The following is a 23,116-nucleotide window of genomic DNA, read 5'->3' on the forward strand; positions in this document are numbered from 1 at the left end:
CCCCTGCAGGCTGCTGCCACACAACTCCCAGTGCGACGGCAAAATCCACAGCTCCCGGCCCGAGTTCCGAGGCAGCGAGGAGGCCATGCAGTCACAGCACAGCAGTGGCTCAGAATTCTCCCTGCTCCCACGTCACTGGTGGGGGACTGAGGCCACCCCAGGCCAGGTCACGCGGTCAGCAGGGCAGAGAGCCGCTGGGGGCCGGAGGCCAAGCCGGCGGGCATATGCGCTGCCCTCCTGCAACGCCGCCTCCACGATGCCACAGGAGACGCCTGCGATGCGTGTGTTCAGAAAGCTTCCAACACCATTCAACTATTTCTCATGACACGAGACTGCCAAACTGCGCAAAGCTGGAACCACAGCAAACGTGGAATGGTTGCAAGAAAACAAGGAACAGGGAAGAGCAGAAACGAGTGAAGAGATCAAAACGAAAGTGGTGTGGAGAGAAGGGGCCACGGGCCTGAGCAGGGGACAAGCAGGTGGAAACCAGGGAAGGCTCAGCGTCAGAAACACAAAGAACCTGTGCTGAGCCTGAAGGCAGCGGAAGAAAGTCTCTAAGCTTCAGCACCCTTGTTAGGAAGCAGGAGGGGCAGACGTCACAGAGCCACAGGATGACACGGGATCAAATGCTGGCAGGGCCATTTCCTGAGGGTTTTCTATGTTCCAGGCACTGTACCGGAGCCACCTCGTTTCACCTTCATCCTCCACGGCCTGGGAGGTTTTATCATCCCCATAACAAAGGAGGAAACTGAGGCCCAAGGAAGTTACAAGGAACATGTTTTTAAGGCCAAGCAACTAACTTAAAAACTGGGGCCTAAAAGCAATTTTCTGATTCCAGCAGCAGTGCTCCTTCTGCCAGGCCAGCTGCTTCCCCCACAGACGTATCCCTGTCAGCGTGGGTATGAAAGCCCTGAAGAGCCCACTGGTCTTGTTATCAGGGTAACAAATATAAAAGGAAAGCCTAGGTCCAGGATCCATCTGGGGACCCCTGCATCACCACCACACCTGTCCTGCGTGGGGTGGGAGGCTCTCCCTGGCACGGGGCACCGGTCAGAGCACATCACCTTCGCTGAGGACCCGGCTGGTATCCCTGAAATGGACGGGCAGGTGGACTTCTAAGACAGCACACATTTCCATGGCTTTTCACCTACTGTGAGAATTACTGAAAATTCAACGAGTAACAATCACTACACTTCCACATATGTTAGAAGTTTCTCACACACACACACACACACACACACACACACACACACACACACACACGTAGGTTAAAACGTCTCTACCTGTCTGCGTTTGTTTCAGTTGCAATTTTAAATCTGTAACCTGCAAAGTTAACCTCTTGACAGAAGCATCGTAATCTAGTATCTGGGCCTTGAGTTGTGCAGAATGCTCAATCTGCAAAAACAGAGAAGGAAAAGCCATCAGTGTGAGACCAATCACCGCTCCCTTCCAAAGGGAACAGTTCGCTCATTGGGCTTGTTCTTTTTTGTTTCTGTTTTTTGGGGTTTTTTTTGGCGGGGTGTGCTATTCTTTTTCATTTTGCCCACTCTGAGCAGCCTGACACCTGTAACACACGGGGCCCCTCTAAGACAGCCACAAGGCACCCAGGTGTCCACCTCCTCGTGCCCCCCCGGTGGAGCAGCTGCTCCCGGGCGCAGGCAGACGCCAGAGAGAGGGCAGCAGTTTCCAAGTCAGGGTGAGAGCTGAGATGCTGCCGCTGCGGGCGCCATCAGGACGCGGAACATTCTGTAATGAGGTGAGCTGGCTGGCCTCTGGACTTTATGACTATTATGAATATAAAGTCACACGGTCACCGGACTGTTCTCTCAGATGAGAAAGGGCATCGTTAGCATCTTAGGGGATCTTGGATGCTAAAATCGACCTGATTTACACTGGTGAGGCGCGTGCCAAGGTGACACGCCTGCAGAGTGGACGGACTCGACCCCCAGACACACGAGGAGCGATACTCACTTCACTTTGCAGCTGTTTCTGCAGCGCTTGCTTGTGGGTTTCAAACTCCTTGTGCTCAAGCGCAATAGCATTTTCTGCTTTCTTTAATTCTTTCTGAAAAACCACCAGCTCGGGAGCTGGCTGAGCTATGCCTACGGAGAAAAGAAAGCCTGGTCATTGCCAACCTGACAGTTTCCCATTTCACTTGACAAAAGCAGTGAAAGAGATTTCAAATTGTTCTTCCTATTCTTTGTACACACATGATGTTAAATTAATTCTATCAAATGGACTAAGAGCAATTCTGACTCACACGTTTCAAAACAACACAGTTTAATGCACATGAATGCCAACGGTACTAGCCTCGAGCCCTACTCCATGTCAAAGAAGCCTTTCAAATCCTCAAATTAACTGGAAAGCCCGCCTCTCCCCTTTACCACGTGCAGAGGCAGAGAAGGAGCATCCTGAGGTCCCATTCGATCCGTGCACCTGTCCCCGGCTCTCAGGGTCCAGGCAAAAATCAGACAGTGTCCCTTATCTGGATCACCGGAGGACTCTTCAATAAAGAGGGACTTCCACGGGGTTCCTAGCCACAGAGGCCGATGTAGTTCCCTGGGCTAGTAACAGGGCCATCCTGCTACTGCTCCTTGGACCTGGAGGGCCAGGGAGGGAGGAATTCCTGGAACTGGAGAGCGCGAGCTGGTGCAGGGTGCAGGTAAAAGGCCATCCCGCAAGCACTGGGGTCTGGCTTGGCTGAGAGGGGCAGGGGCAGCCCGGGGCCACTGAACAGGGACGTGGCGGAGACGACGCACAACCTCGACCTCTCCCCCCACCCCAAGTGCCTGAGGGGGCCCACTGGGCAGCCCTGACCAACAGTCAGAGGGCGAGGGGAGCCCGGTACCACCCGGAGAGGCACATGTGGACAGCTTTAAAATGTTTCTTCTTAGGGACACTACTAGTTATGCAAGAGCAAGCAGAAAGGGAGGAACTCAACGCGAGAATCTTCATTTTATAAAATCTTCCCAATTGACGCCTCCCTTAGAGCAGTTTCGTAAGAGGAAGCTAATCTGAATAAGGAAAACCCGCAAATCAGAAGAAAAGACTTACGGTTTAGGAGGTGCAAGTTTTCATTTTTAATCTCCTCCAGTTGCTTTTTGAGTAATTTATTTTGGGCCTGAAGCTCCAGTTTCCCTTCTTTTAGGAGTGGATAATCGCTCATCTCTTGAACCTTCTCGGTCAGCACGTGGTTTTGCTTTGTTAAGGCTGCACACTGGGCTCTGACAGACTCTAACTCGAGCTGGAATTGGAAAAAGAAAACTTGTATTTTAACAGTGACTTTACAGTACAGCCGCAGCAAAAGCCAGAGGGCTACTCTCTCTCAGCCTGGCGGCACGATGTACTTAAGGTCGCTTGACAGAAGTCGTGTTCCCTGCAACAAGATGACCCTAACTATGACAATGAATGTCATTTTTTGCTGTGGGGCGGGGGCAAGTTCATCCAACTCGATTTATGTAGAAGCCTGTCCTACAAAGCAAGTGCTTTGGATTACCGTCCCATTTTCCAGATGCAACTAAGGACCCAAAAGCCATCACAGATTTGATATATATATATTTTTTTAATATGAAAATGTGAGCCAGATACCAATAATGTGCTGTGAGGCGCTCTCTTTTTCTTACTGTAAGACATCTCATGTTTGGAGACAGAAACCTACCAAGTTCTCAAATAAGTCATCATAGGCGGAAACATTTTATATACAGAACATATTTTAAGTTACTAAGGTCCCAGCTGTGTCCTTTGGACAGCAAGCCCACAAACAGAAATAAAGTAACAGTGGCATGTGGAAAACGCATCTCCGTTTATTTTAACCTGTGAGATCCTGAGGAAGTGATGGGAATTTTACAGGCTGCTGATGGGAAGGGAGAAGAGGCTCAGTAGATACTAATGCATGTCAGCCACCTGCTATCGGCCAGGCAAACCCGTCAGCTCACTGAAGTCCCTCAGCAACCACGGGATGTGGACAACAGCCCCAAGTCCACAGACAAGGGATCCGAGGTCACGGAACTTGCCCACAGGCACATGAGCAGTGACGGAGACAGACAGGATTCAAGGAGGACCCTGGACCCCAAAGGACATGTTCTTCCTACACTTCTCCAGGAGACTTAAGAGTGAAACGAAGAACTGCTGCATCACCCTGTCAGATAATAAACCATCTAAACAGGGGGGAGGGCAGAGCTCAGTGGTAGAGCGCATGCTTAGCACGCATGAGGTCCTGGGTTCGATCCCCAGTACCTCCTCTAAACATAAAGAAATAAACCTAATTACCTCCCCACACAAAATAAAAATAAATAAACAACCCAAACACACCAAAAGGATAACTCGAGATAAATTACGTATGACTGAAATTAAAGTTTCATGTGTTGTCTGACATCGGTTTCAGAAAACCAGCAGGCTGAACAATTACCTCAAGTTCTTTCACACGCTTCACAGAACGATCGAGCTCTTCCTTTTTAAAACTGAGCACTGCAAGCTCCTCTTGCAGGTGTATAGCTTTTTCTGAAAGACAGGGCCGACCAACCACACATCATCATGTTTTCCCAGCGAACATGAAAGTCATTTAATAATTTAGAGCCAGTATGGCAGACCAAATGACCATTATTTCATAATGTAAAATAGCGGATGGGGGGAGGGCTAGCTCCGTGGTAGGGCACATGATCAGCATGCACGAGGTCCTGGGTTCAGTCCTCAGTACCTTCTCTAAAAATAAATAAAAAAACCTAATTACCTCCCCTCATAAAACAGACAAGCAAGCAAACAAACAAAAAACAAAAATAGAGGACGTTGGGTCAAAAAAAAAAAATCAGTGGGCAAGTAAGAAATAAGCCTCATTACTTAAGAGGTGATGGGAAGTTACTTGTAACAGTTGTGTGTGGTGACCTTGCTCCCGCCACACACAACTAACCAGAGTTACACCATCTGCGCAGAGTGTGGGGCCCTCATGCCGACGGATCTGAATTTCTTTAAAGGCAGTTTCTTAACTGGTCTGTTAGGATTCTGTCGTTATTATTTTGTCGTTTTCACTTCATCTAACCCAAGTCTATGTAGATATATCATCAAAAAGTACTTTGCTGACTTCACGATGGTACTAATCCCTAAACAAGTAGTAGTCTCCTCAAGACAGTTGCCAAGGAGCAGCCGTGCACTGGGTGACCTTCTGATCAGTACCAAGGACCCAGCCCTGGCTTAGTCCCAGCAGGTCATCTGAAATGTTCACCAGAAGTTCTGATCACAGGCAAGTCCCCACAGATACACTGAGATGTAAAACAGCTGAAAGACTGACAAAGTCCCCAACTTCCCCAACTTCCCCAGTCTCGGGTTAACGTATACAAGAGTTTAGGAGGTTCTATGTCGAGTTAAAATATCATGAAGCAGAAATAGATATCAGAAGTTAAGAGAAGTAAGAAACTAGGTCACAGGGGACCGAGAAGTTAACATGAAATTTTCCGTCAGTGAAAAATGAAATCTTTCATGGTTAAGAGTACCAGTATCCGATGGCAGTAAGTTGCTGCACCTGCTTGACATCAGATTTGTCAAAATATACTGAAATAAAGTTGGATAAAATCCTGATGATAAATCAGTGATCATTCTAAATATACAAAGGGTTAAACATGAAGGTTGCAAAAACACAGTAAAAACAGTAATTATTTTTTAATTTTGTAAAATTAAAGGGGCAAAAAGTATGTAATTTTGCAGTAAAAATAAAGTGTAAGGTATATACTTTTCGGATTATAGAACAGGCCCAATTTAGGAAGCTAATAACCTGCATCAGAACTGAAAAATACAGCCTTTGGCTCCCGCCAAGGATCACCTTTATTCTGCCTTTCCTCTTCAATCAGTCTATTAGTTCTGGAGATGTACTCCTCCTTCAGTTCCAGTTGATACCTGAGAATCAGAATGATGGAAAATGAGTTCCTATCACTTTCCCAGGCAGACTGCTATCAAAGCAGAAGGGCACTGAACAGTACAAGGCATGAACTTCAAGGTCACTCAAACTTTGAGACCAGTATCCAAATTCCAGACATAAAAGGTCCAGTAAAACCCAGCTGCAATGCTGTAAATTGGGTCCCAAAACTCAAGCACAAGACGAAGGGGCACGTTATTGACGTTACGGAGGGCAGTATTACACCGTTGGTGTCCACTGACACAAAGTCAATTAAGTTCAATTTACAATGTAGACAACAGACTAAATCCCAAAGGATAACAAGGCAGTCGCTTCTAATCCACAAGTCTGGCCTCCCCACCCCCAAGCAGGGTGAACTTTCGCCCTCAGAGGCTGAGCACAGTATTGAGAGCTGTGGCCAACAGCATCGTATCCAGCTTGGCGATACCAAAAGCACATTTTCATGGAATTTTACTTATCTCCACCAGCTACTACCAGCTGACATTCTGGTTCAGAGATGGGAGAAAGGAAAGAGAAGCACTCGTGTGGTTGATATCCTCCAAACTCCAGCACTTGCCAATGTCACATGAGGACAACCAAGTCCAGACAAAGATACCAAACAGTTCCCTACTCCACGGCTATGTCAAGTTCACACACACACTTACATTCATTTATTCCAACAGCTTTACAACTACAGATGCTTCAGCGCTAACTGCTGTATGAGAGGAACTGACATAGAATATGTCAATCAAATCCATCATTTAAAACTGACACATGGAAAAGGTGCTATTTTTTTTTTGTTAGAATTCTTTTAAGGAACAACCTCAAAAAACCTTTGCAAGTAGTACATAATGGACTATCAAGGACAAATTATGGACGAGGCAGTAAAAGGAAGCCAATGATTAAGGAAAACCCAGAGCTGCTGAGTCATGTCATCTCTCCGCCATGAATTCATTTACTCAATAAACGTTAACTGAACACTTACTATGTGCCAGACATCACACTGAGCACTGGAGAGAAAAGTGACCGTGTATGGGCTTCCTGTCTTTGCACAAAGGTATTATTCACTGGAACACAAGAAAACTCAGCCTACAAGAAAGCCACGGTACCACAGTTGTCTGTTTTCCTTTCCCTGTATCATTTTTTGCTTCATATAGTTAACTAGTTTCTTTTGATTCTGGCTTTGCAGACTCTTAAAGGAATGCAAGGCACTCATTCACTGACAAGTACTACAACTACTGAGAATTTATAAATCATTAGCTACCGCCATATGAATGGCAGTGGGAGTCCAACATAAAAGTGACTACAACTGCACTTTTACAGCTGTTCAGCAGTGCAAGCTAAGTCACAAGGCGCCCTCAAAAATTCAACCAAATCACAAGCCCTACGTAAATGTCAGAGAAGCAACAAGTAAGAATGAGGAGGGGTCGCCATTCTCTGTACTGTGTCTTCTTCAAGCTACCTTTAAAACTGGCCTCATGGAAAAGGCTTGAGTGTCACTGAAAACACGTGTGTTTTTAAACAGTAGGCTTTGCCATAAAATATCATCCACATCATTAGCGATGCTGTGTTTTCGTCAACTTAATTCCAACAGGATACTGTTTAAAAAAATGCCCAGCACTTACTTGAGAAGTTCATTCTTGAGCTTTTGGTCATAGGTCTCCTCAATACTCTTTATACTCAGCTCCCGCCGCCTAAGCCCATCAGCCATGCTTTTATTTTTTTCCTCTTGTAGCCTCTGGGCCCTGAAATTAGCAAAAATGGGTAAGGCAAATTAGAACAGTAATACTTGAGGTACAGAATAAAGGGGGGAAAGATAATACGTGTTTTTAGCTCCACAGACTCAAACTGTTAGGTGACTGTGACCGCTGGGAAGTAAACGGAAAGAGCTGGAAGTCTGGCACTATTTGTGAGCTGACCTGGTGAGGCTGGATCTGAACTAGCAGATGGAGCCCTACGGGGACACCCATCGGCACCGGGGGGCGCTGGGGGGGCAGGTAAGATGAATGAATCACACTTATAAAATGGTTGCAAGTTTTAAATGGTCATCATCAATTCAGGGAAGAAAGAATGATGTTATTAGTCACAAAGCTACAGACCAAACTTTGGCTAGCGTACCTAAGGGCTTGGCTCTTCCAGAATACGGTCTCTAAGATCTAACTGACTGGCCCATAGGTATTAAAGGCAGAAGACTCGTCCTGGCATTTGATAATCTACTCACTGAAACTGAAAAGAGTACTGAAAGAGTAAAAGGTAGGTGGGTCCATCAGAACTTCCCGGTACCGAAGGATGGAATGGTCTTTACAGTGAGACCTTAAGTCAAGCACAAAATCAATTCCAGAGCCAGGCAGTCGGGTTCACGGGTACCCCATCGCACCATGATGGAAAGTGCTAGGAACACGGACTAAAAGCCGTGTGTTAGCGCTCTCTGCTGGCTAATCTGGCCAGCGATGGGGCAGTAAACTCATACCTTATTTAGCTCACAATATGCTCAGAAGGGAGGAGGAGGGGAGTGGAGGGAGAGAAGGCATGATACAACCACCAACTATGTAGGCCCACATTTCGTTCCTTCCCTTTTCTCTGCTATGACCGATCTACCTCTTCAGCACTGCCAGCGAGAAAGTAAAGCAGGCAGAGTGGAGAAATCCAACGAACCAAGCCTAGATAACAACATTAATGAAGAGGAAGATCGATCCTTTAATGAAATATGATTCCTGGAGTATCTGTGACAATTAACAGCAGATCCCAAATGGGAAAGAAGGCTCCTTCCCTCAGCTGGAGACTGGTGAGCTTGCTATTAATCCCAGGGAAGACGTGAAGAATGAAACACTGCTGAGCACAGAGAAAAAGCAACACCCACATCACAAGAAAGCGCTTCACCCAGTGTAAGTCAACTCAGAGCCACCCTTACTTCCTTTTCTGGGCAGCAGAGCAGGTAGACGCAGCAGGTCTGGATATGTGGGATTCAGTTACTACGTGCACGTGAAACTGAGACCCGAATGACTGAACAGAAACGCCAAATATATGATCTACTAAAGCGTTATTAGCGTCTACCAACGATCTGTCCGGTCTCACTGTAGCCTGATGACCATGTCTCATCCTGCTTTCCATCCCAGTACCTGATGTTTCAAAAGTGAAACCTGGTCTTTGTCTTACCTTGTGCCTTTTTCCTCTGATAACCTGTGCCTTTTAAAGCTAGGGGACGTCAACTTTCCAACCGAGAGCTCTATCTCGTAGTTAATGTTAGAATATTTAGACACATTTAGCTGTTCTTTTTAATCTCATTCATTCCGCATATCCACAATAAACACACATACTTACAATTCAAAAGCTTCGACTCTCTGCTTCAGCTCTGCTTCTCTGTCTCTGAGCAAATCTATATCTTTTAGTAGAAGCTGCCTTTGAGCATAAATTTGTTTGGCTTCATTCTGTATAGGAAAGCGTAAACTTTTAGCAAGCAAGCTAAAGACAACAAAGGAAATTTGAGCTTAGAACAATTTCACTTTCAAGAAGTTCCAACTCGAGGTGTACGTTTTGCCTTTTCTAGTTACACAAAACTTGACTCCTTCCCCCAAGGGCCATTAAGCTACATTACCCTATATTTCTAACATCCCTTGTCTAATTATTCGACTGTTTAAGTTCTCAGCAAGAAAAAATGGAACAAAATGGACATTCAGCAGTAAAACTTAAAAGAAGAGAATCCCCGTGGTTGTTGTCATCTGCAAGTTTCCAATTCAAGGTCATCCTGACTCAACTAGCATGCGCGCGTGAGCCCTAATAAAATGGCCACGCTTCCACTTACGTGCCCCCTGAGCAAGGACTGCAACATCTATCGCCTGTCATGGACACACTGGGCGCTGGACATACATACAAAGAGGGACAGATATAGTACAGTCCTCATCTTTAACAGGTTCACAGTCTCATCAGGGAGAGAGAAACCCAACAGTCACTACAGTGCGATGACTTCACAACCCAAGTACGTCACAAGTACATCAAGACTCCACGGCAGAACGACGCCTGAAGCAGCCCACCAGTGGGAGTCTGGAGAGGCATCACAAGGGGGCGCCATCCCAGCTGGATTCTGAAGGGCTGGAGGGTCTTATCGGGCAGAGAAGGGCAGGGCTAACCCGAGTGGCAGAGTAAAGGCACAGTGCTTTTCACGAGGATGGTAACCTTCTCCAGAGCCCTCAGAGTGTCAGGTGACTAATGAGGCTTCGAGTCTGTTAACTGGGTGATCTGAGGTCGTCAGTCACCTATCTTGAAGATGATGTTGTTAGTATGAACACAACCCAAGTCTCTCAAACACCGGAGCTTCCGACCTTTATTTTACAGCTAAACCGAGCCCAATTCCCAGAAATGCTGTTCAAAACTCGCAGAGGGGGCGCAATTCCCACTCAATAACTGGGTCTGGGTCTCACTGAGAAGCCCCAAGCAAGGGTAGGTGCTGGGAGGAAGCCTCCCACTTTCAGCACCGCCTGACAGCGGAAGCGCTGGCCGTCCGCAGGTCGCACTGCCCCAGTCCAGGCAGGTCAAGGCGCGCCCTCAGTTAAGGAGCCTGCTTTTCCTGAAGCAGCGGATCCAACCCCTCCTGCTGATGTGCAACCCCCACCATGCGTCAGCCTCAACCTCCCATGCTGCCATCTTCCTGGGGACAAGATCAAAAGGCCACGTGATGACCCTCACACCCCTGGACGCCTCCCCACGGAGGACCTCATCTCTGCTCCTGACAATAGCTGAGTTATGCTTCCCATCTTCCCCAGAAAACACCCCTGCAACTCTGGCCTCTTGGCCCGACCTTATCCTTCCAGCCGTCAGATTCCCCAGACCTGTTTGTTGATGTCTTCAAGACAGCCACATCGCCCTCCCTGCTGCCCGACATGAGCAGCCACCATCCTCTCTGGCTCCCCTCCCCACCCCGCCAAACCCCAGTGTTTTCCATTAAACTGGTTGCCTTTCCCAAGCCAAAGAAACTCAGCTCTCTAGGGATCCTCTCCTGGGGAACCTCTATCCTTCCGCCCTCGCTGACGCTACACACCCTCCCGAGAGCTGCCCCGGAACCCTCTCCTCCAAGCACCTGGTTGGGTCTCCTTCAGTGCCAGGCTGCCACCTCCAAGCTGCTCTCTAAGCCTCAAGCCTGCTGCTTCTTTCGTGTGGGTCTTTCCCTCCAGCCGTCTCGGAGGAAGGGAGTTAGTGGATCCTTCCCCTGGTGCTCTTGACCCCAAGTCCCTACTGGTGACACAGCCAGGAAGTGATTTTAGAATTATTACCTCCTGGTGCTTTTGAATTCTCTCAAAGGTCATCTTTTCCCGAGAAATGAGGGCTTCAGACTTTGCTTGACAAGCTCTCTCGAATTCGTTCCGGACCTCAGCTAATTCCTTCTCACACCTTCTTTTCTCTTCCATTTTAATTTCTGCTATTTCAGTATCTTTAAAGTGCTTCCACTGCCAATTGATGACAAAAAACTGTCAATACCAGTAACTGGTAAAGAAACAGTAACAGATTCTCTCTTCCCTGTTAGGTTCCACATTAATGCTGTCTAAATACATTTCGTCTAATTCATCTTTAAGTTTCATCTCATTCACTGTACCTGTAGGATTCCTTCCAAAGGCGTAAAGAAATGACGTCAATCAGGAAGAAAAATAACATGCACGACAGGATAGCATTCCTTTCATTCATAAAGATTCTAGGTATTTTCCCACATGCCTAAGGTTAAGACATGAACAGACCAGCAAAAACACCACTTTTGGTAACAAGAAGACAAAGCTTACCTTCTGACACATGTCTGCCCGCAGCTGCTGCTCTATTGCTCTCTTATATTCGTTTAACCTGATTTCTAAAGATTCTAACTTTGGATGCTGGGGGTGAGCACCTGCAAACTGATCATCAATCAGCTGAAGCTTCTCCGCTATTAAAAAACAACATGGGAAATTAGGCTAGAGAAACGTGGTCGGGTAAGCAAGAGGCCAGAAATTTGTTCAAAAGAAAGAGTACACTTCAGGGAAAGTGCAGGGAGGTCTGCGATTTATTGTGAAATACATCAAAAAACTAAGATGGACAAAAAATGGACGGACAGAGAAGTGACCAAGCAGGAGTGACACAAACTCAGTGGCAGAAGCGAGGTATACAAGTGCTCACTGTAGAAGTGGTCCTACTTTCCTGACTGAAATTCTCATCCTAAAATGTCAGGGGAACAGAAAACAGTACAATTTAAGTCAGAAAACACTGGTCATCTCTTTCCAGTCTCTAAGCACCATGGTGGAGAGCTCTTTCGCTGGACTTTGCTTAAAGCTGACTCACATTTCAAAACACTGGCCTTAAGAGGAATGCAGGAAACAAAACGGGGGGAATGTGAGAGCACGTGCTTCCGCTCCTGCACTTTACAGAGCAGGAAACCGATGCCCAGACAAGTGAAGCGAACTCCTGAGGGCTGAGTAAGCGCACAGTGCCATCAGTGGGGCTGAAGCCAGGGCTACTGACGGTCTCCCATCCCAGCCGTCCATCCAGTACACCTGCGGTCAGCAAACCAACCCCACGGCACAGCGCACAGCCGGCCCTCGAGTACGATCATGTGCAACACCAACACCGCCAGGAGGACACACAGGGTAAAAAGGCTGGCAGAAGCAGGCTAAAACACTGGCAGGTGCGTCTCTGCTCAGCAAAACTTTAGCTATGGTTTTCCCTCTACTTTTCTGTATTCTCCCAAATGCACCAAGCTGGGGTGCCCAAGACAGGACTGTAGCCACATGTGGCCATCCTGAGTACTTGGCTACTTTTTTTTTTTTTTTAAATGGAGGTACCAAGGTTTGAACCCAGGACTTTGCACATGCTAAGCACACGCTCTACCACTAAGCACTACCCTCCCCGTCATATTGAGTACTTGGAATGTGACTAGTCCAAAATGAGATGTCCTCTAAGTGTAAAAGACACATCAGATACCAAAGACTGAGGACAGAGAGCAAATGTAAAATATCTCATTAATATTTTTATATTACTTTCATGTTGTAACAGTATTTTAAAAATACCAGATTAAATAAATACATTACAAAAGCAAATTTCCCATTTCTTCTTACCTTTTTTTTTTACTGTGGCTACTGGAAAATTTCCAATTACACATGTGGCTTACATTATTGACCAGAGCTGCTCTAGAATAAGCATGTTCTGCTTCTAATGGGACAGAACCTACACCTAAACTGATGGCCTAGTCATACGACACAGTCATTACAAACTACAGGCTTTTACAAGTTCAAGGCACCAGTGCTCTGTAAAAGTGAAGAAGGGCCAAGAAGCCAATTCAGCACGCCACTTTGGCCAGCTGCTTCCCTTCTCTCCTGAGCACACAACTGAAGGGCAGGACACTATCAAAGAAAGACTGTACAGTGGAAAGGGCTCTGGATCAGGGACCGGAAAACTAAGACTCTACTATCAGTCCTGACCCAGACTGAGTGTCGCCAACCTGCTCTTCCTCTGCTGACCTCAGTTTCGTCAACTACGAAACGAACTGATGGGCCGCTGACTTCGCTAGTTCTCTGCAAAGCAGACAGTCTAGGATTTCTCACTTTAGTGACTGTAAAAAAGCAAGCAAGATGCGCACAGGGAGGACCCTCCCAGTCAGGAGAGCTTCAACCCAGCACACAAGAAAGAGGGCCTTTGGTTCCCGCGAGGTTTGGGAAGCACAGCCCCAGCGGCTGTGAAGGGAGGAGCAGCCCTGGAGAGCAGCTCCTGGTCCCTCCCAGCAACGATTCAGAAAAAATGAGTGGCCCTGCCGCTGGCAGCCTACATCCCTCCCAGGCAAGGAACAAACACATAATACGGGACATCTGAACATCTCCTTCATTCAAACAGAAAAGAGAAGAACTGAAATTATGGAAGATGGCTACAATTACCGAGAGAGTCTTTGATGGGAAACGCTGAGCTTGTCTGAGTTTCCATATTGCAGCTCTCTTTAGGCTGATGATAGTCTGCCAATTCTTTCAGAAACTGCATGAGAAAACCTAAAAAACACAACATATAGATTCATTTCATAACTTCCTTTCATTCAACCATTGCTCAATCACTGTTTATGCAATCTTGGTTTTATAACATTATCTTTTTTATATTATGTAACTTTGAAGAATAATTTCTGATGAAAGGTCTTTCCAAGCATGACACTAAAACCTCAAAGGAATAAGGAGAAATAATCATCGAATATAAAAGAACTTATGTAAGGCATGAAATAAAGTCAAAAGACAACAGATACACTGGAAACAAATATTTGCCATAATAGGGAGACAGAGGATCATTTTCATAATATTTTAGAGCTTTTACAAATCAGTAAGAGAAAAACAGGGCAAGCTGTGAATAGATTTTATAGGGAAAAAATTTAAATGTCAAATAAACATGAACAAAATCATAAACAAATGCAAATAAATACTAGAACAGAAAGACCATATTTTCTCGGTAAGTGTATTTATCAAAGTTGTAACCTTAGCAATCTAAGTGTTGGCAAGGGAGTGGGGAAGCAGGCGTGCCCTTTCGCTTGGGAGGGAAATCTGTCACTGTTTATGCATGTTCAAAATGCAAGTGCCCTTTGACCTAGTCATTCCACCTCTTTGAGTTTACACTCCCAAGGGGACAGGAGTGTACACTGCACACTGTTCCTCATGGCAAAAAAACAAACAATAAAACAATCAAAATCTCCATCAACAGGGGGTTAATTAAATACATCCTTTAAAAATAACTAGGCCAAGTATACAGCTAGACAAAGATACACCGGTGCACAAAGAAAGCAAATCACACAACTGTATCTGCCATACGATCCCATTTATGGGTATACATGTTTTAATTACGTATATAGACCTACTTCCATAAACTAAATTCTGGTAGAATAAACAAGACACTTCTCATTCTAGTTATCAGCAGAAAGTGAAATCAGAGAATATGGGCAGAAACTTCTATTCTTCTTTCATTTTATACCTTCCTGAATAGTTTCTAACTTTCTAAGCCATGAGTATAAATTATTTTTGGAGTTTTCAGTTTCTTAAGACAGCTGAATGGACTTCTGCATCAGCCAAGTACAGAGTTCTTCTTTTCTGCTGAAGATGTTAAAACACTGTTTTTCTGCCTCCCCCACTGCACATATAAACTCTGCTCCTTCATCTCCACTGCCTGGCAATTCTTCTGCCTCATCCACCCTCTTCTCTTGACCGTTTGCAGCCGGCCTGTTCTCACCTCACCCCTTCCTGCTGTCATGCTGAGGCCAGACCGTAGCTCCTTCTATGGAACAAGTCAACACTGGGCAGAAATCTTCAACATCCTGCAGTAGATCATCTGCAGAGATGTGCTCTTCCAACGCAGTGTTGCTAACGCCATGCGTCTTCTCCGCTCTGCAGTGCTTTCCGCAGCCCCAATTAGCTCCACTCCCCACCTCCCCTCCACACACACCCCTCCGCCAAGCAGGATTTGTCTAGTGTCCTCGTTTTGCAGTCATTTACATCCGTAGGGACTACTTTATACTTTGGTAATTATAATTCTCTAATTCATTTATATCACCCCATCTTTTGTTTTATTGCTCCAAGTGTTCCAGCCTCGGCCTCTGGGAGCGCTCTCACTGTGGACGTTTTTCTTAAGCACTTCCTCAGGTCCTGGCCTGTAAGAGGCTCCCAGCTCACCCTGCATAGTCACTGCCCCATTCCTGGAATCAACCATTGCTCCAAGGAGCCCTGGTTCCTATTATTCTGGAATGGTTATGAGGAACCGTATCTTAGTGCCCGAAACTGGGCTCGAGGTGCGCTCACTGTGCCTGGGGAAGGGGGGGAGGGCACCGCTCCTAACCCCTCAGCCTGCAGAGCAAGGAGATATGAGCGCACACTAACCCGTGCACACGTACACACCTATAAATATCTCTAGATTGTCTCCTCCTACATCAGGCTAAACATGAGTTCATACTGAGGCCTCCAACTACTCCATTACCACGCGGAGGATCCGCGCCTCCCTCCTGCTCATCCGTAAATTCCCACTCCAACAGGGAAGACCTGGCTCCCGCCGCCTGCTGCCCATTTACCTCATTGCTCACTTCCAGTCTACGTGGAGAACGGTTTCAGAACTGTTCGCCGGGACCCCCACGAGAAAGGACTCTCACCCCGAACGCATCGCCTACGCGCAGCTCCTTCTGCCTTGAGGCTGAGTCTTCAATCCTTCCCGAAGTATGCGAGCTCGGCGTCTTTCCCCCGCCCGCGTCAGTGAGGTTACCCCAGCGAGCTTGTTTTGGCATGGTCTGCATCCCACCCTGAGATCACCGGACCCCCTCTATGTGCATGAAGGTGCACTCTGTGTAAAGTCCTACAGGTTGTGGCAAATGCCCGGCGCCACGCATCCCACCACGACGGTAACGCAAGAATACTTTCCCACCTGTGAGGTCTACGTCTAGGGTCACTTTCACGCATATGAATGTCCAGTTGATCCAGTACTATTTGCTGAAAAGACTATCGTTCCTCCACTGAATTGCCTTTGTCAGAAACCGGTTCACTGTGTCTGCGTAGGTCTATTTTGGGGCTCTCTGTTCTGCCCCACTGGTGTATGTATCTATTCTTCTGCCAATCACAGGTAAGGATTTTCACTTGCACACAGAAAAGAGCCAGTGTCCCTGTTTCCTGCCCAGCTATTTTCTGGGCATCACTATCTCTGAAAGGACAGATGTGGGGTGGGAAGGACGGGTGAGTGGAATCTAGGAGAAGAGTACTCTAACCACGCAACACACCAGCACCCTCAGCACAGACACAGTAACAGAAGACCACAGGCCTCCGTCAGGGGACAGACAACACTTAGGTACAAAGTATCTTCCTACGTGCTTCCCGATGGTCTCAATCTCCTAACTGCGAGCCATCCCTTCACTTGAAGACCACTTCATTTAACTGCAGCTGTTGCACTGTTAGCAAAGAGTTCCACCCAAGTTTACCACGGGGAGTCCTGACACATCTGCAACTCAGTTTTCCTGAGTCTTCCACATTTTACAAGTGTGCTGGCCGAAGCTGCTAAGAGCTGCCAGCCAAATGTCTTTCTGGAGTAGAAAGATTTAAAGAGTGTTTAAAGGTGAAAGGTGACTTTTAATAACATAAACACCTATACGTACACAGATTATTTCACAGTAGCCCTTCAAGCCCTGAGTGTCTTTCTGAAACAGCTAAGCTACAGACAGCAGCTGGTTACCTAGACCTGTGCTGTCCAGTGTGACAGGCACTACTCACAGGGAGCTAGTTAAATTACAATCTCAGTCCTCCAGTCACACTAATCACGTCTCAGGCGCTCAGTAGCCACAGGCAGCTAGTGGCTACCGTACCAAACAAGAGATACAGACGGTCCCATCACCAGAGTGATCCAGACAGCACTGCCTTAGAATCCGGAATCTAGGATCATCCACCAGTCTCCACTTCAGTACTAACCAGCTCCTTTGCAAGTGGTCCAGACTACCGTGTGATCCACTTTACTCATCCGCTGTTGACATCACTCCCAGGAGACCAGGCAGTTAAGTCATGACTGGCAGAAAGCAGGTGCTCAAGTGTTTGCCGAATGGAAACTTCTGAATGAGTGTCCTAGCAGGGGTGGTAGCAGTGCTGGCAACAGACAAAACCCAGGACCACACCAACACGCAAAGGCCATTACATAACGTCACAGATTTTTTTAAAAAGATCTCAAGAACATGCATTACAGGCAGTCGACAAGCTTATGCTCAAAATACAAAGTCCACCATCAAGTGTCACCGTGGCGTGGCACCCACAGGAGCCGTAAAGGGGAAAAGCCCTCAGCCCTCCTCGTGTGTGGGGAGCACACACCCGGTCCCTACCACGTCTCCTCCCCGCGACTCTGCTTTTCTTGTACACAGAATGCGTCACAATACTTCAGTCCCGACACCCCTGCTCACCTCATGTGCAGATTTCCTCCACACCAAGCAATTCTCTGTGACACCAGAGGACTGTTCTACTACTTAACTCAATTCTGACACTGTCTACCTGGAGATGGCATCAGATCCTGTGGGTTAAGGGCTTCAGTCCCACCAGACGCCCCGCCCTTCCATCCCCTCATACATAGATGCACTTCAGGGTTCGGTTAATCTGCCAGAGCAGTTCACAGAACTCTGGGAAATACTTCACGTTTACCAGTTTGTTAAAGGATATGATCACGGATACAGACGAACAGTCACATGGAACAGATGCACGGGGCCAGGCACGGTGGGAAGGGGCCCGGAGCTTCCCTGCCCTCCCCAGGCGCACCGCCCTCCCAGCGCCTGCCCGTGCTCACCAACCCAGGAGCTCTGTGAACCCCGAACTGTGGGGACTGAAGGAGGCTTCATCACACATGTGCCGTCAATTGGTAATACCGCTTTCAACCCCTCTGCCTTCAAGCGAGGGGGGGCGAGGCTGAAAATCCCACATTTGTAACCACACCTTGATCTCTGCGGTGACCAGAGACCGGCCCTCGTCCAGGGACCCACCCAGAGTTGGCTCATTAGAACAAAAGACACTCCTATCACCCAGGAACTTACAAGGGGTTCAGGAGCCCTGTTATCAAGAACAGACGCCAAAGACCAACATTAGAACAAGAGATGCATCTTGTGTTCTTATCACTGAGGGAATTACAAGGGTTTTAGGAGCTGTGTGCCAGTAATTGGGGGCAAAGAAAATATATATATTTTCTATTACCTCAGAGCAGTTATGGACTCTATGAAGGTTATTATCAAAGCCAAAATTACAGTCATTTATCAGGCCTATATCAACACTTAATAAAAAAAACACTACTGAACAGACATTTCATTCTTTAAGCAAATATTAATACTCTGTATATTTTACTCCAGGAGGGGGATACCTAGCATACAAAGATAACTGACTTAAATGTTCCCGTTTTTTTATTTTTGGGGAAATGTTCCCAACAGTGGGTATTTATACAAAGACTGGCTTTCCGTCTGTTTGCAGGGCTCTTGATACTGTCCAGCTCTCTGACTTGAGGAGCTAAGAGCTATAAAAAAGATTGAAATTTGGGAGAAATGATCCACATCTGTCAAAACAGATGACTCATTCTGTTTTTTGAAAGGTAAGGTATTGTCAGCAAGAAAAAAAATCAAATGATTCAAATTAAATTCCCTTTTCTTCCCCCTAAAAATGTTTGGTTTCATACTTTTATAGGAAAAAACATGTTACAAAAATATTCTTATTCTCTAAAAATGAAAGATGAAGGTTCCTACCTTTTTGGTCTTCTTTATCAAATCCTGAAATCTGTAAAAAGAAAATATTTTACCTTTATTCAACTATTCAGTTATAATTAGCAAACCATAGTTTTATGAAAACTTAACATTCCTACCAGTGATTTGTAGAGACTGGATTCAGGGTTGATTTTAATGAGTTGTAATAGATCCTGCATAGTAAATACCTTAAAAAAAAAAAAAGTAAGTAGACAGTTTAACATCAATGTTTAAAAGATAAATGAGGATGCTGCTGAATATAATACTAAGAATCATGCTTCAAATTAAATAAAAAAATAACTGTTCATAATGTAAAATTGAAGCTTTCTTACACTATTGAATAAATTACAATAAACATTAAGGTCAAAAGGATAAAACTTCTCTCTTGATCATGTAGTTAACCTCCAAACACTTCATATTAAAGATGATATGCCTAATAGAAATGACAGAAATGGTTAACGCCCTATAGATGACAAACATCCGAGGCACCAATGAATATACGAGTGAATTCCAGTCTTTCAACTGCAATGAATTTTAATACCTATTGCTTCAAAATGTGAATAAACTAAGTTTTTACTGTCTTTACAACTATGACTGTTTAAAACTATTTTAGATACACTTTAGTCAAACATTTTGGGCAGCTATTTTTAATATATAATTCTACTACAGTATGTTTCATTTACTATGTCTATCCTGAGGACACAGATATTTTCAATTGGTCTTCCTTTGAAGAAAGTATTCTGCACAGCACTTTATAGTATAGAAACCTTCAAGTGTGTGAACTAGACCATTACTGCTATAACTATAAAATTGATGGTTACTTATGCAATAAGCAAAAATTATGAAATCAAATTAGAAACTCAGAGATTGATGGGCCAAAAAAAATTCCTAATGTTGGTACCATTTGGTTGTTAGTGAATGAATACAGCATATTTAAATTTTAGAATTTTCAAATTCTAACATGTTCTTATTTTCTTAAAACATTTGAGTATCAAACTTTTGGACAAATACGACCAAGCTAAACAGTAAAAACACAGGACAACCCCGAGCGCGAACCTTAATGTCAGTTAGGGACTTGAGGTGATAAGGATGTGACCACATGTAGGTTCATCGAGTGTAAAAATGTACCTGGTGAATGATGCTGACAGAGCGGGAGGCTGTGCGGGTATGGGGTCAGGGAGCCCACAGGAACTCTCCCTTTCTGCTCCATTTTCTATCATCCTAAAATGCTCTAAAAAGTTAAGTCTATTTAAAAATTAGGGAAAGTTTGCTATACCTACCTTTAAAATAACAAAGTGTGATTAGTATGTTCAATAGAGTTAAAATCATTAGAAAAGTGGTCAAATGTGTCTTTAACATTTGAGAACTCCACCGATTTTTAAAAATTATTCTTTACTTTTCTTATATAATCACAAAGACAAATACCTGAAAAGACTGTACCGTGACAAAAAGCACATTTTAGAGATCTCGACTGACTGCCCTGAGTTGTCACTTACACATCAAATGACCGTGAGCAAATCACCTCCCCTCTCCAGACCCCAGACCCCCTCTGAAACACACGGAACAGCTGAAGTGGGAGCAGCGGTGCCCAGTGCACAGCAGACATTCAACAGGAACGGCGGGTATGGGTCTCAGACGACGGGGAGTGGGAGAGCAACCCTTGCTCTCAAACACTTAGTGATTCTACACATCACAATTTTTTTTTTAATGCGGAGGAGGTAATTAGGTTTATTTATTTATTTTTTAACAGAGGTGCTGGGGATTGAACCCCAGCTAGGCACATGCTCTACCACTGAGCTATACCCTCCCCGCTACACATCACAATTTTACAAAAGATAAATTAAGACTCCAAGGAATTGTTGGGGGGGGGTATAGCTCAATAGTAAAGCACGTGCTTAGCATGCGCGAGGTCCTGGGTTCAATCCCCAGAACCTCTGTTAAAAAATAAACCTAATTACACTCCCAAAACCCAACAACAAAAATATTCTAAGGAATTGGTAACAATATCAAATTTTATACTCCTTTGTTACATTATGTAATAAATACATGACGTAAATCCAAAGATGAACAAGAAACAGACCCAGCTAGCCAAGGAGCACTGAGTTATTACGCAGCACTTTACTATCATCTGATGAAAAGGCTGCTGGCAGAAAACTCAGAGACAGAAAAGCCAAGATGTTACCTTTTCTTTTGCCAAACCACTTTCTGGAAAGAAAACAGAAAGTGAATACTCATAGCCACATCTTCGTAAGTGATCTGCCACGAGCGAGTTGGAAGCGCCGACCAAGAGGGCGCTCCCTTCCACTGAAATGGACGGGGGCTGCAGGTCCCCAGACAGCACAGGGTGCATCAGTTCGTGGATCAGCTGCTTTCGGAGTTGGGTCTGGATCAAAAACAAAATGGAGCAAGGGGGAAAACAACTTCAGGAGGATTGCTGCACTGGAGACACACAGGTTTGCCACATGAATTAGAACCCTTCCTTTGATTTCCAGAACAGGGCTAGATCCATAGCCCCAAGGCAGAAACCTTCCGCGCTTTATCTGACCCCGTTAGACAAGCAGCTTTCTTTCCCCAGCTGCCAAGCGAACTGGTGATTAGCCCTAAGGCGGGGAGACTCCAATTTCACTGCCCTATGAGCCCATTTCAGCCACTTTTCATCAGGTTATCAAATACAGGAGAAAATTCTGCAACCTCCTCACCTTTCTGCAGACTGTTGGAGGATACGAAAATAATACTGAGTTAAATATATTATAGTATACTGATCAAAATGAAATTGGGTACCCAAAAGGGAAATACCATATACAAGAGAAATCAATAAACCCAAAGAAGGCGTATTAAGATTCACTTTCACATATAGATTATTTACAACTGAAGATACTGAGAAACAGTAATTTTCCTACATATTATAAGTGAGGAAATTTAGGTTCAGAGTGGATCAATTTCTCAAGGTCTTAACATTAGCATTATCATTCATCTCGGTTTTAAGAAAATCCCCTGCTGGACATTTGTTCTAATCTATTTTGCATACAATCTGGAAACATACAACTGGGCTGAGCTTAAGAGTACACTGTCTAGGTGGAGTTCAGCAGTCAGTAACACCTAATAAATCTTATTACTAGAATATAAGCAAGAAACAAACGGAGTTCTTGTCACACCTTTTTTCTATCCTTTAGCTAGAGAGTTGAATAGTATATAATTACCAGTACAGAACAGAACTTATTATACATACGTCTAAAATACCACAGTAAAAGACACTTACACTGAACAAAATATACATGCTTTTGTTCATCTAATACAATTAAGTAACTGAAATAAAACAAGAAACTAAAGCATCCTCCACCAATAAAATTTAGACGTAGTTTAATTAGATCTGTAACATAGTAAAAATATATTTAGACGCAGCTTAATTCTTGAATATGTACAAGCACATCTGACTGTCCTTTATGATTGGATTACTGCATTCTGTTGATTCTGAAAACTGAAAAAAAGCATAAAAAATAAAAAACTGAAAAAAGTTTAGAGCATCTAACAAACAAGTACTGAAACAGGATAAAAATTCAATGAGTGGATAAAAGCAAGGTACAAAGAAAAGAGTAGTGAACTGTGGAATGACATTACACATGAATTTCCATCTTAACATAAAAAGCATGCCATCTAGCATTCGCTAGAAAGAATCCAAAAACTGGCTGGGGCTTTCCAGCAGCCAACGCAAAAAGGGAAGTCTCTTCAGCATTAAAGACTGTAATGTCCCTCAGACAGAAATAAGGACAATTACTGTGGGAGGAGGGGAAGTGGGAGAGACAAGACTTGTGGACCCTCTGCACATCTCTCAGAAATTAACAGAATAGACTCCAAATAAGGAAAAAAAGATTTCATAAACTTCATTTAACAGATATTGGTATGACTCTGTACTTAATCATAAATACAAATTCTTTTCCGATACTCAAATAGAATGTGAATTCGGTCACTAAAAAATTCAATGATTTTTAACATTAGAACTCATCCAGGCTAGTCGCTGAACT

General features: G+C 44.9%; 1 protein-coding gene across 4 annotated transcripts in view; it reads right to left on the reverse strand.

The window, feature by feature from the left end:
- OFD1 (OFD1 centriole and centriolar satellite protein) overlaps nucleotides 1-23,116 on the reverse strand; it is a 49,816-nt gene that overhangs the window by 24,053 nt on the left and 2,647 nt on the right. For all 4 annotated transcript variants that reach the window (XR_010379241.1, XM_064482555.1, XM_064482553.1 and 1 more), the window contains exons 3-15: nucleotides 21,277-21,477; nucleotides 19,214-19,282; nucleotides 19,098-19,128; nucleotides 13,768-13,875; nucleotides 11,653-11,789; nucleotides 11,152-11,325; nucleotides 9,206-9,312; nucleotides 7,510-7,629; nucleotides 5,813-5,886; nucleotides 4,409-4,500; nucleotides 3,055-3,244; nucleotides 1,972-2,102; nucleotides 1,284-1,395 (exon numbers count right to left, since the gene is read on the reverse strand). Coding sequence is in view for 3 of the 4 variants with exons in the window: in XM_064482555.1 (XP_064338625.1) it covers nucleotides 1,284-1,395; nucleotides 1,972-2,102; nucleotides 3,055-3,244; nucleotides 4,409-4,500; nucleotides 5,813-5,886; nucleotides 7,510-7,629; nucleotides 9,206-9,312; nucleotides 11,152-11,325; nucleotides 11,653-11,789; nucleotides 13,768-13,875; nucleotides 19,098-19,128; nucleotides 19,214-19,282; nucleotides 21,277-21,477 (1,546 nt within the window). In the remaining variant the exon portion in view is untranslated. The remainder of the gene's footprint in view (nucleotides 1-1,283; nucleotides 1,396-1,971; nucleotides 2,103-3,054; nucleotides 3,245-4,408; nucleotides 4,501-5,812; nucleotides 5,887-7,509; nucleotides 7,630-9,205; nucleotides 9,313-11,151; nucleotides 11,326-11,652; nucleotides 11,790-13,767; nucleotides 13,876-19,097; nucleotides 19,129-19,213; nucleotides 19,283-21,276; nucleotides 21,478-23,116) is intronic.

This window comes from Camelus dromedarius, chromosome X, assembly GCF_036321535.1.
Source record: "Camelus dromedarius isolate mCamDro1 chromosome X, mCamDro1.pat, whole genome shotgun sequence".
In the NCBI taxonomy this organism is placed as follows: Eukaryota; Metazoa; Chordata; class Mammalia; order Artiodactyla; family Camelidae; genus Camelus; species Camelus dromedarius.